Below are 13,987 nucleotides of genomic sequence, written 5' to 3'. Positions count from 1 at the left end.
CACACAGACACAGAGGGAGGGAGGGAGAGAGGGAGCACAAGAGGGTGCAAGCTCTGGTCTCTCTTCCTGTTCTTACAAGGACACTAATCCCATCGTGGGTGGGGGGGGCACCCTCATGACCTCATATAACCCTAATTACCACCCCAAAGACACCATCACCTTGGGGGTTAGGGCTTCAACATAGGGATTTGCCGGGGGGCACAACAATCAATCCATAACAGGTAGAGTGCATTAGGTCCAGCCCAGATGAGTCAGGGCTGAGAGGAAGGTAAGTGCAGGGTTGAGAGCAGTGTGTTCTGATGAGAACAGAGGATCCCTGAAGAAGAGGGGTGAGTGCAAAGTGTGCGGATCTTAACTTGAGGTCTTATTGGGTGCTCTCTGGATGGCCTTGACTAAGTATTTAAATTTTCTTTTGTATGAAGTGGGAACCCTTTTGAGGAGGGAGATGCTCATTGTTTTGGAAGATAGATGAAGACAGAGCTTTCGTCTTTGAGGTCGATCTGGAATGATGAGCGGTGATTCAGGCAGAGAGAGGCGAGAGTGGTCAAGGGGTTCAGTATGCTGCTGTTAGTTCTGCTGGGTGGGATCCAGGCTCTTCAGCCCACTCTGCCTCCTTTATATGCCTTCCTAGGCCGTCCTCTTTCTCACTTACATGGCTGACAGTGTGGCTTCTCGGAAGCTTCTTGTCTTTATGAAACAATAAACTTCATAATCTTTCACACTCGACAAGATTCTTAGAGGGCAGCCACTTAGGCTGAAATCATTTGGGTTTTAATACGTAGGGTTGGGAATGATACTGTGAGAAATCTTTTCATGTGATTTATGACTTCTAGATGTGAGCATAGATAAAACCCTAAAATATTTGTAAACATCATCATCTTAAAAGCATTTGACTCTTTGGACTGATCGGTTAGTGTGGGTGGGGAAGAAATAGTGTTCATTTACGGATAACAGAGTAGATAAACTCCCAGCACATTTCTCAAAACTAGTTATGTGAGAGGAGAATTCTATTCCAGGACTGTTGCTTACTCTCATTAAGTCACTTCGTATCTGATGAACTATTAATATATTATTTCCTGCTTTTTAGTTAACTAAGGTCACTGACGGTTCTGAATTTTGCTAGGTTATTTCCTAGGACACCAGTTCAGTGTGACAGCTTTGGTTATCATGTATCTTGGATGTTTTAAATGAGTAGATTTTCCCCTGATTGTGAAACAACACATGGTTATTGAAAAGAAATTGGAAAATGAAACTGATAATTTTGCTATGCTGTGGTAGCGTGTTAATATTTTTTGGTAGATTTCTGATAGACAAAACAAAAACGACAATATCATTTAGCTTCTGTTAATCTTTGTCCCTTTATATGATATAACGAACATTTTTATGATTCGTTATATATTCTTCAAAACATAATTTTAAAGGATATGAAGGATGTCTTTCCCACATAACACGAGTTCAGGCATTTTGCTTTTATGGAAGAAGACTTGTAACTGCTCTCAAGCTATTTTAGAGGCTCTTATCCTGTGCTCTAGTGTCTGGGTGTGATAAAAAAGACAGTCCCTGTCCTTGAAGGACATGAAATCTATGGCCTTACTTGATGATACAAGGAAGTTTCTTGCCAGTATAGAAATACATTGAAATGCTGGCTGTCATAAAGGCTTGCTGCCCTGAACCAGGCTCTGCTGCACCCCACACCTGAGGGGTGTGCCCCACAGTGCCTCCCAAAGGGACCTCAGTGCACCTGGCACCTGACTCTTGTTGCTGCCATTAGTACCTCTCCCTTCCTGCCACACACCCTCTCTCCAAAGTCCCACCCAAACCCATTGCTTTTATGCTTAACACCACCCATGACACTCATATCCCCACCGAAATGTCTCTGGCGCCCCAGGAGAGCTCAGGACATCATGAAGAAAAGTAAGTCTTTCTCTGAAAGATGCTGTAGACTTGGGTTACGGCGGATCAAGTGAGCTCCAAGATGTTCTTTTGATGTTTGTACTTTCTCAGCATTTTTTTTTTTTGGCCAGATACTTATTTTGCATTGCTTTGTTGTTGTTTGGTGAAAGAACAGACTTCTAATTTTAAAACCCAAGGTAAAGAAATGGTAGAAACAGAAGCATAAGATCAAGTGATGGGTTAAAACGTCAGCGCTCTGATCCTTCATGTAATTCTCCCTTTGATTGTTCTCACTTGAAAGAATGCCTTTTCCTTCCCATTGTCGAGCACTACCTGCTGTCAGTCGGAGAGGGAGGAAGTCGAACAACTTGTCAAAGCCTTTCTGAGCTGCCTTCATATGGTTCGCAGAAACAGAGCTGGGTTTTCATTTCTTCTTTCATTCAACAGGAGTCCCTTTCATGTTTGCAAATTGAAAACGCGTGTTTTTCAGTGTGGAGTGAGGCTGTGTGTGCCCTCTGGCACACCTGTTTCTCATTTCCTGACTTGAAAGCATAACCCATCAAAAGGAGCAGAAAAACAATTTCTTTCTGACACGCTGCTTCGTGTTCCTTACTGGACCGAAGGCCTTCGTGGCTTTGCCATCTTCATTCGCTCTGTAGAAGGTTCTCGTTAGAGGCAGAGTTCTCTCAATACCAGCAGCGCCTTTTATAGCACAGGGCTGTTTGGGGTATTATTTTGTTGTGGTGGTGGTGGTATTTTTGCAGCTCAGGAGATTTACTTGAAATAAGATTTATTTTTAAAAATACACAGAAAGGTCTTAAAATTTTTTAAATATTAAATTTAGCTGGGCAGTATATGTTGGAAGTGTCTGTGTAAGCTGATAAGTGAACTGATTGGCTGGGAATAGGGCTTGGTGAAGCATACGAATGTTTAAATTCCAGTACACTGTTTAACATAAATCATATATTTCCAACGCATTACTTCAGATTTGTGTGTACTTTAAAGTCCTGCCAGCTTAAATGACTGTGAGGCACAATATGTTGACTTTGAGTTTTGTAAATTGATAATTTGTTGCTATGAAGGTTGTACATGGTATAACTCATCACTTTCTGAAGATACATAGTATGTCTGATGTTGCAAGCTGTTATGAAAAAACGATACTCAGGGAATTCAGGCCTTCGGCTCTCAGATGCTTGAAGCTGGACCTTTGGTTCCTCTTAAGGTTTCCCTGGATATTTTCAGTGTAAGGCACATGGGTGTTTACACCCAAACTTTGGTTTAGGCTTTCTATTTCTGAGAGTTATTTGGGATAATAATCTCAATGATGTATCTTCAGAAACAGTTTCTCAGGTTCTTTTTTTTTAAACACCCATTCTTTTCACGTTTAGTATGTATGAATCACCTGTTAAAATGCAGATTATGATCCAGTGGGTCTGGGAGTCTGCATTTTTCATAAGCTCCCGAGTGATGCCAGTGCTGCAGGTCCATACATCATACTTTAAGTAGCAAGACACCATTTTGATGGGTGAAGTGGTGCAGTCCCCAACTGTGCCTTGCCTATAACACTCACCCCATACAATTTACCAGTCTCTTCTCTCATCGTGTTCTGGTGGATCTAAAGCTAAGGAGATCTGGTGTATATTCTTGACCCTAGGTACCCCTGAGAGCTTTAACAGATAGTTAACGAGTGACCATATGGGCTAGCATGGATAGAGACCACTGAGTCAGGATTATGGTGCTGGCAGGAATGATGTTAGCTTTCCTGACTCATCTGGGATACACCTAACCCTGATACAAATTAACCAAGTTCGTGTTGCAAACAGAAGTGGAGAAAACAACCTGCTAACTCTAAAATGTACTGATAGACGGGTTAGAAAGGCAGAATGCTGAATCAAATGTGTTTTATTTTAACCAGCTCTGTCCATGGTGGCTGGTTAATTTGGGCCAAAAGATTTATTGTTGAATCACGGAGAAAAAGTGGAGACACTGAAGTGTAAAATGTAGAAGCAGTCAGTTTGCATTTTTATTAGCTTGTTATTGAATACATGTCATGGTTCTCATTAGTGAATCACAGCATGATTGAGCCCATAGTATAACACGTCATGACCAAAGGATACCTTACATTTTTATTTTCAGAATGTTTTGTTCATATCATGAAAAAGTACATTTACTTGTTTCTTGTCTTTGTCTTTGTCTTTGAGAAAAAAAATTTTTTAACAAGCATTGGCTAGTAGAAAACATGGATAGTCATTTTAAAAAATATGAGTTAGACAGGAAAGAATTAGAGAGTTCTTTAAAATTCCAGAGTTGTTATTTCAGGTCTGCATGAATGGAAGAGCAGGTGCACCCACATTGAATGGAAGAGCAGGTGCACTCCAGAGGTGGTTTTGGGGTATGGGATATCATGGGCTTGGAAATCAGACTTGGGCTGGAATCATAATGGAGGGAGCAGGTTGGAAGGGTGTGTCCACCTGCTCCCACCAGGACTGGAGCATCTTTCTTTATGGAGGAGAGACATACAGATATGCTAATTATCATTGATGTTATCACTTTGTACCATTGCACCTCCTGTTAGCTGGGATTCGGTGTTGTATGTTTTGTAATACTGAGGAGTTCTGTTTTCCCCATCTATTTCTCTGTATTCTAGTCATAAATGAGAAAGTTTTCATGGTTCTTCATAATTTCCTGGTAAATTGTATGTGTTATAATCTATCATAATAATCATTATTTACTAATATTGATGATAGAATAATAAGCTTCTGATTGAATTCTGCTAGGATGATGTGATGATTTGTTCTCAGAAATACAGAAGGATATTTGCCCCATGTAGGTAAGATAGATAGTAAAATTCATGTCAGAGGACAATAAGGATTTAAGACTTACTGAGGTTTCTTGCATATGAGTTCTCCCTTATCCTTAAAATTTAGATTTGCCTCTGCTTTACTTGTTAAGCTTTCTGTATAATGTTAACATAAATTTAGTGGAATATAGAGACATATTTTTTCTATTAAATTATTTTATTTTATTTATTTATTTTTGGGCTGCGTTGGGCCTTTGTTGCTGCACGTGGGCTTTTTCTAGTTGAGCCTAGCAGGGGCTACTCTTCATTGCGATGCACGAGCTTCTCATTGTGGTGGTTTCTCTCGTTGTGGAGCATGGGCTCTAGGCATGTGGTCTTCAATAGTTGTGGTTCATGGGCTCTAGAGCACAGGCTCAGTAGTTGTGGCGCACGGGCTTATTTACTCTGCGGCATATGGGATCTTCCTAGACCAGGGCTCAAATCCGTGTCCCCTGCATTAGCAGGTGGATTCCCTGCACCACTAGGGAAGTCTGAGACATAATATTCTTAATGGAAATATTTTTCATATATTTGTCTTACACGTCTTCATTCATCTGATTTGTCTTATCAGTTTTGATTTCATTTCACATCTTAGTAGCAATTCCTTCTTTAGAGCCTTTCACATTAGAGTTGTAGCCTGTTTGCATCTGGAATAAGCATTAGCACAACAGACTTGAGTTTGTGCACAGCCCTGGGCTTTCCTCAGCACAACTTTTGTAGGTTAGACCCTGTCCCTGTCATCAAGTTCACTGATTTGTTTCAGAACTCACTATGTGCATTGCACAGGTAAGTTTTATTTTGATCTTCAGGTCTGGGCAACTCTCATTAGCAAGTCCTAGATATCATCATTTACTTCATTTCTTTATATCTGTCTTTGTAATATAAACAATTTAGCACAATTTCTTGAGGAAAGAGTGCATGTTTCTCTTTCTGCTCCTGTTTAGAATGCCTTCCATCCTTATCACACCTGGAAAAGCCTGACTCATCGTTCAAGGTTGAGCTCAAGTGTCTTTTCTTTTCTTCAGCCTCCCTCCTACCCTCCCTGCTTCCCTTGCCCAGTCCAAAGATTTACTCCCTTCGTGGTCAGTGGTGCCATGAGGTAGTTCATGTACCATTTATGGTTGTTCCCCTTTATAAAGCCTGAGAGCTCCTTGAGGAAGAAGCTGGTACCTTAAAGATATGGTTGGTACTCAATAAATGTTTGTTGACTTGAACTCAGTAACCCTTTGCATATTTTGAAGAACTGTCAAAACAGATTCTGATTGGCAAAATGACTTAATTGTTCCACATTGGAAAACCAGGGCTAGTGCTCCTGCTTGTTTAAGAGCTTTAGACATTCATGCTGAGAGCTCTGCTCTAAAGAAAAGGGTGGTTTAATTTTAGTTTAGTTTGGTTTCGATAAAATCCATTGCAGTTTTCACACGCTTCCATGACTGTGGTAATTAGAGTACTTTGAGCTCTAGGTAACAGAAATCACTACTCAAACTGGCTCAACAACAAAGAGTGCAGTGGTTTCACAAAGGAGGAGGTTCCAAGGTAGGTGGACTGCAGGGTTGGTTGGTTCAAGGCTCCATTGCTGACATCAAGTATCCAGTTCTCCACGTCCCTTGCTTGCTATGCTGTCATCGTTGCTGGCCTCTTCTTCAGGCTGATGGCAGAATGGCTATTGCATTGCCAGAAAAACTCATCACATGAAATCTCTCGAGGAAGGAAAAACAGTCTCTTTGTGTAGCTCTCTTCTAGGAGTGAGGAACACTTCTCAGACGCTCCCCAGCTGACTTTTTGCATTTTGTTGATTGACTAATGTTAGGTCACATGCCCATTCCTGAGCTACTCACTGACAAAAGGGATTACCCATGAACCAGTCATGAGCACAGGACATGCCCTTAGGTCATGTTCATGACTGTGGGCAGGGGTGGGGGTAGAAAGCAGAACAAGATCAGGATTCTGTTAGGACCGGAGAAGGAAATAAATGCTCTGTGAGTGACCACCAGTATCCTGCTAAACTGATCACGTGTTGAGCATTTACTATGGTCAGGCACTGTGCTAAGTACTTTTTACGTAATGATTCTCATTTTCAAATGAGAAAACTGAGGTTTAGAGAAGTCCAACAGTGCCTGAGTGCCGAAAGAATCTGAACAGTCTTCACTCAATGACAGTAGAGAAATGTGCAGAAGTAGAGGGGGCAAATAGAAACGTAACCAGCTCTTGTTGTACTAGAGATGGTATAGGTAGGTATCTAGAGAGTTAAAAACATGTAGTTGTCATTTAAATCTGTCCTTACCAGAGCTATGCCTCTTGCCATTATTTGTGGCTAACAGAAAGCTGGCTGTGGAAAATGGATGTTTTTGTTTTGAAAAATCAAATGCAGTAGATTAAAAAAAAAAAAACACCATGCCACCACAAAGTTTGTTTATATCTTCATTTCACTCAAATTGAATAGATGAAATGGGATCTGGCTGTTTTCATATTGTTTATGTTCTGCTTTGCTTCTTGGTTCTGGGACAGGATTCCTGGTTCTGCTTGAATCTGGGTGCCTCTCAAGTATCATTTGCAAGATTATTGTGGAAATTAATAAAGAGAAAGTATTTCTGTTCAGTAAGCATTGTAATTGTCCTACTATGACATAATACAATGCTATTTTATTGGCATTATAAAATACCTTTCAAATGTGTGTTCTTGGAACCTCAGTCTACTTTGTTGTTCTTTTTTAGTCCAGAGGGAAGGAAAATGATTTACATAAGTAATCACTGTAATATTTTATTTATTTTTATAAATTTATTTATTTTATTTGATTTATTTTTGGCTGCGTTGGGTCTTCATTGCTGCGCACAGGTTTTCTCTAGTTGCGGAGAGCTGGGGCTACTCCTCATTGCAGTGCACGGGCTTCTCATTGCGGTGGCTTCTCTTGTTGTGGAGCATAGGCTCTAGGCGCACGGGCTTCAGTAGTTAGCAGACGGGCTCTGTAGTTGTGGCGCACGGGCTTAGCTGCTCCGTGGCATGTGGGATCTTCCCGGACCAGGGATCAAACCCATGTCCTCTGCATTGGCAGGTGGATTCTTAACCACTGTGCCACCAGGGAAGTCCCTACCACTGTAATGTTTTAAATGAGGGGTCATGTGAGGGTCTTACTTCTTTTCATCTCATTTAATATAAGGGCAAAGTTAGTTGCTTGATCTATGTTTCATTTATGTGTAATAAAAGGACCTATGTAAATAAAGTACATGAACTCAAAGTAAAGTTGTTTTTACTCAATGAAGCTGTTATATAAATGGCGTGTGTGTGTGTGCATGGACAGGAATTGCACAGAGGACTGGGGAATGATATTGTATCCTCTGATGGATAGCTGCTGATTTTTGTTTCAGCCATCATATTGCAAAATATTAGGTTCTTAGGTGAGGTTACTCAGTCTGAACTAGCAGTGTGTAGCTGTTTAGCTACCTATTGCTGTTAAACAAATCACCTCCAAACTCTGTGACTTAGAAGAATAACCCTTTTCTTATTTCTTATGATTATATGTGTTAACTGGTTCTCAAGTGGATGGTTCTTTTGCTAGTTATGCTTGGGGATTCTCATGTGGCTGTGTTCAGATAGTGGCTTAACCAGGTGTTTGGTGGGCACAACCAGAAGGTTGGACTCAGCTGGTTTGCTGGGGTGTTTTGGCCTTGCTGGCTACCCATGTAGTATCAGGGCTAATCCTGCTGTAATGTGGCCTCTCCCTCAAGGCAGCTGGATTCTTACATGGTCGCTCAGGACACTCAAAGTACAAAAGCAAAAGCTATCAAGCCTCTTGAGGGTTTAGGCCTGGGACTGGCATTGCATTAGGTAAAGTGAATCACAGGGTCAATCCAGATTCATCGTGGGAGGGGATTACATATGAGTGTGAATACTGGGCAGCTTTGTTCATTGGGAGCCATCTTTAAGACTAACTACCTTAATAACTGTTTTTTTGGAGTAACTATTCTCTTTGAGAACCTAAAAGCTATGGACTCTCTCCCTAGAAACATGCATGTGAACACAGTTACCTGCATAAGTGTACACACAATTCTAGAAAAATTTCATGGAATTCCTAGCTGGACAATCCATGATTGTCCAGGTAAGTACCCCCAGTTTAACTTATGCAGTTTAGGAATTTACGAACTCTTAAGGTAGTGATTTAAATAGTAACTTAATTATTTTTAAATAGCTGCATAAAATTCTATTCTATGGTTGTTTTAGTCTGTTAGAATGACCAGTGGGTTATTTCCTGGTGTTTTTTTTTTTTTTCTGTTCTAAAAACAGTGATTGTCTTGTACATAGCTTTTGTATACCATAAATTCCTAGAAATATACTTTATGACTCAAAAGGAATTGCCATTTTTAAGGATTTTGGTGGATATTGATGAATTGTATCTTTTTTTTTCTTAAGAAATAAGTTTTTAAAAATTGCATTATTGGATACATATAAAATAATGTACTATATATGTAAGTTATGAAACAAAATGAAATCAAATTCCTTGAACTTATCATTAGCTTAAAAATGAACACTAGTAATAGTACTCTATCCTTTTCTATTCTTTCCCAAACCCCTGCGTCTTCTCTGGAGATAACTACAATCCTGAATTTTGTGTATGCTTTTTTTTTTTTTTTTTTTTTTGCTTAAAAAAAAGTTTAATCACATATGTGTGTATCTTGAAACAGTGTATTGTTTAATTTTATGATTTTTTTATTGAGCCGTAGGAACATGGTATTATATGGTAAATGGTCCTCTGTGATTTACTTCTTTCACTAAATATTATGTTTCCGTAGTATTTGCCCTTATAGTTGCTCTGTAAAATTAAAAAAAAATGTTAACTTTTAATACTTCATCATGTATTGACAAATTGATACTTTTATTATTACAAAATATTCTTTATCTCTAGATAGTCTTCTTTGTTTTGATATTTACTTTGCTTAACATTAATATAGTCACACCAGCTTTCTTATGTTTAGTGCTTGTCTGGTATATTATTTTCCACCCATTTTACTTTTAGTCTACCTTGTCTTTATATTAAAGTATGTTTCTTATAAACAAACTGGATCCCTCCCCTTTTAAAGTTAATGCACATTGATAATCTGAGCCTTTTACATGAAGTGTTTAGTCCATTTACACTTAATGTAATTATTGATATGATTGGGCTAAATCTACCATCTCGCTTTTTGTTTTCTATTTGTTCTTTGTTTTCTTTGTTCCTCTGTTCTTCTTTTCCTGTTTTCCTTTGGGTTATTTTTAATATTTCATTTTATTTTTCTCTATTAACATTTTGTTATACTTTTGTGTATTATGTTTTTTGTGGTTGCTCTAGAGATTACACATGCATCATTAATTTACTGTAGTCTGCTTTAGAATAATAATATATTACTTCACAAACAATGCAAGATTCTTTTAACAGTATAAATCCATTATTTCTTTCCCACGCTTTGAGGTCTTGGCATATATTTTAATGTCCATAGTATGTTATAAATGCCACAGTATCTCATCATTATTTATTTTTGCTTTAAATAGTTGTCTTTTAAAGAAATTTACACCCACTTACACACCCATGTACACACCCACACATGCCTAATAGCTTTAAAGTTTTTTTTAAAAAAATTTACCCAAGTAGTTTCTCTTTCTGGTACTCTTTATTTCTAACATCAGTCTTCTGCTGGTATTATTTTCCTTAGAATGCCCTTTAGTATATTTATAGTTCAGATCTGCTGGTGATCAGTCTTCTCATCTTCTTCTATCAGAAATGTCTTTATTTCCCCTTTATTTTTGAAGGATATTTTCTCTGCATAGAGAATTCTATATTGACTGTTTTTTCCTTCAGTAATTAAAAATGTCATTCCATTGTCCTTCTGCTGTTTCTGGTGAGAAGTTTTATGGTTGTCCCCTTGTATGTCTTTTTTTTTTCCTGCCTGTTTTTAATATTTTATTTTTGGTTTTCAGCAGTTTGATTATGATGTCCCTAAATCTGTTATTCTTTGTGTTTATCCTTTTTGGGCTTTGCTGAGCTCCTTGGGTTATTACGTTGATGTCATTTCCCAAGTTTGGAGGATTCTCAACCATTATATCTTCAGATATTTCTTCTGTCCTATTCTCTTTTCTACTTCTGGGATTGCCATTGTATGCATTATCCTGTAGATATGGAGAGCTTTGTTCCATTTTTAGTCATTCTTTACCTCTCTGTGTTTCAGTTTGGATAATTTATTATGACTATTATTAAGTTCACTGATCCTTTCTTTTGCTATCCTATTTGCTCTTTTTTTTAAAGCAGTTATAGAACTTTTATTTGCATGTTACATCTCATTAACTTATCTCAGAATTAGCTGAGATGATAAAGTATTAATTATTACAGTGTAAAAAAATAAGAACATTTTTACAAGTTACTGCAATAGTAGAACTATTTTATTAAACATATGAATGTACTTATTTTGTACAAAACACATACCTTTCTCTCTGCCCCACGAAGCCACCATTCTAGAACCCCATGCTTATAAAAACACACTTTTGGCAGCAATTATGACAAGGTGAAAGAAAGTGCAATTCTGAAAGTAACAACACATAACCAAAGTGGGGAACAAAAACAGGCAGAGGTTAGTGGGCTTCGTGGCTAGCTGTCTGCTGACAGGCCCTAGTCCTGCTCTTAACAGGAAACAATTCAGGAAGAAAAACTCCTGAGTATTATTTAAGTAATACCGCCCAACCCTCTTGGTAGCATCCCTCTTCCAATTCCATTTATCCTGATATTGTAACTAACTAATTTGTAACTTCTTTAAGAAATTTTGCCCTGGTTTACATCCCTGTCAGTTGCCCATATCCCTCTGAGCTTCAAAAACACAGAAGAGTAGTAAGTTTCAAAAGGATGTTAATTGAAACCCTTTATAGGTGAAACCTACTTCCTAGAAGTCAACCTGCCAAATATATGCACAGCTGGAGATGAGAGATTGCGTAAAAAGTCCAGCTGGAAAATATCTCGGGTACCCAGTTAGATCCAGTTATTCTGTGTCTGTGGATTTAAAATGATCATCATCCACAGTGGAATAGATGTGTCCCTCATTGCTTAGAAAATCCACAGCTTGCTTGATTGAGGCTACCGTCATGTGTTGGAGCTGATTCTTGAGATCCTGAAAGTTCAATTCTTCAGGCCTTGGGCAAGCCTTAATCAAATTCAGTACCTGGTTCTGGGCCACAGTGAGGCCATTTGCTGGCATGAAGCTATTCCCACCAAAGTTCCCAGCTTCACCCATTCCTGGATTGCTGATAGGTGCTCTCCCTGCTGAGTGTTGGCTGTTAGACCTGCTCAGCATCATGTGTGCATTGACTACTTCCAGAATATGTATGATGAACTCATACATATCCTCCAGGGGCATGATCTTAAAGGCCACCAGGCTTTTCTTGTTCTGAAAAGATCTCAGATGACCAGCCACTTTCACATATGTTTCTGGAGGAACCACAGTGTTTTCACTGCTGGCATCACCTGTGTCAACCCACTGGCGAACATCCATGGGTGCAGCCGTCATGTCATCTGTTTTGTAAACAATGTTGGTTGTAGCCTTCTCTGCATTTCTGATTATCCCCACAACAGTGACCTATGAAATCTCAACATTTCCAATTTTGAACACTTCATCAACCAGAGTAGCAGAAAACAGCTGAGATATGGTACAGGGTACAATATGCTGAGCTCAGGCTCTAGATTTCTTTTTGGCTTGGGAAGGTGTCGGTGATCCAAAGCCCCCAGGGGACTGTGTGTAGCCTCCGGCTCCCCTCAGAGGAACTGCTATAGCTTTCAAATCCACTGGTCCACATCTTCATAACGATTCTCTCAGGAAAGAGTTCCAGAAGGTTCTGGCCTGGTGGGTTCCCCTAACTGCCTCCTCCTATTTGCTCTTAAGCCCATTGAATGCATTTTCATTTTTGATACTATATTTTTTATTTAAAGTGTTTCTGTTTGGTTCATATTTGAAGATTGTCTCGCTGAGATTTCCCATATTTTTATGAAAATTTCCACCTTTTCCATTAGATAGTTACATAAAATAATTATTTTAGTTAGTTTAAGGTTTGTATCTGATAATTCCAGCATCTGGGCCATTAGTAGTCTGCTTCTGTTTACTGTTCCTTCTCTTGTTTATAGGGCATGTTTTGGCTTTTTCATTTATCTCATAATTATTGATTGTATGCTAAACATTATGTTTGGAATACAGACAAGACTGAAGAAAATATTTGCCACTAAAAAGGGACACACTCCTTTTTACATACATCTGCAGTGTTATTTGTAATTGAGTTGGGGCTGGGTATTCTTGCAGCAGTAGATACAATTCACTCCTGGCTTTCGATATTTCAATGCTAGTATTAGGATTTACCATTAGGCAGAGCTTGGGATCTGAATACCAGCAAAACTGCCGATATCTCTTTATGTTATTTATTGTTCACCTGTCAGCTTTTGGAATCATGGGGAAACTTCTGTCTTTCTCTCCTTCTCCCTCTCCCTCCCCCTTTCCCTATCCCTCCTTTTTCTTCTTTCTTTTTTTTTTACTGCCTTGCCTTGGGTGATAGCTCTATGCATCCAGGTAGGCGGAGGAGGCTGTCTTTTAGCTTTCCTGTTCTGTTCCCAGCCTTCAGCACTTCTGCTTTACACTTAGGGAGGACCTGTGTGCCTGAGGGTGTGGATATCTTTCAGCTCCCCAGCCCCGCACCAGGAAGCCCTGCTCTTGGTGAGGACCTACAGGAAGGAGTCAATGAGTGAAATCAGATTTGCTCAGTGAATGGGGCTTCTCTGGATTCTAATTCATCCTATCAGCCCACAGTGTGGTCATTTAAAGTTTGTTAAATGACTAGTTCAGCTAGTTTCTCCTTAACCTCATCTGTAGCATTTCTCCTTTCCCCACTGCTTTCTGGGTGATAAAAAAGCCATTGGCCTCTTCTGTCATAGGAAAGGCTTGTCCCTTGTGGGAATTTAGTTCATTGAGATATTTTTGCATCGTTATCTCTCTGAGTTTTTAAAAAACTGTAGTGTTGTAGCTTAACTGGCTTATTGGTTCTCGTTGTTAGGGTGGCCTTTGTTGGCTTTTGTTGTTAGGGTGGGAGTGATAGACTCTTGAAGATTTCTTCCTCTTAACTAGAAGTGGAAATTCAAGTGATCAGTTTTGGTGGCTTGCAAGACATGGTCAAGAGTTTGGAACCATTTTATTCTTTTTGCTGGTAAAGTTGTTCCATCTCTTGTCAATGGAAGCCGCTTTAAGCTGGCTCCTGTGG

The 13,987-nt window shown here is 39.2% G+C and overlaps 2 protein-coding genes across 5 annotated transcripts in view; one reads left to right on the top strand and one right to left on the bottom strand.

Annotated features, from left to right (window-relative positions):
- TASP1 (taspase 1) overlaps positions 1–13,987 on the top strand; it is a 241,286-nt gene that overhangs the window by 116,099 nt on the left and 111,200 nt on the right. The window lies entirely within an intron of this gene.
- On the bottom strand, positions 11,212–12,603 carry LOC308628623 (replication protein A 32 kDa subunit-like). The gene has a single exon (XM_081255747.1). It carries the CDS (start codon positions 12,253–12,255, stop codon positions 11,731–11,733), a length of 525 nt encoding a protein of 174 aa, XP_081111873.1. The 5' UTR covers positions 12,256–12,603; the 3' UTR covers positions 11,212–11,730.

This window comes from Mesoplodon bidens (genome assembly GCF_964165515.1).
Source record: "Mesoplodon bidens genome assembly, chromosome: 15".
Classification (NCBI taxonomy): Eukaryota; Metazoa; Chordata; class Mammalia; order Artiodactyla; family Ziphiidae; genus Mesoplodon; species Mesoplodon bidens.
The sequence above is the reverse complement of the archived record's forward strand: the minus strand, read 5'-3'. Positions and strand labels throughout refer to the sequence as shown.

Bases quoted from the DNA above. Each gene is read 5' to 3' on its own strand.
- LOC308628623 (XM_081255747.1), bottom strand. From the start codon at position 12,255: ATGACGGCTGCACCCATGGATGTTCGCCAGTGGGTTGACACAGGTGAT.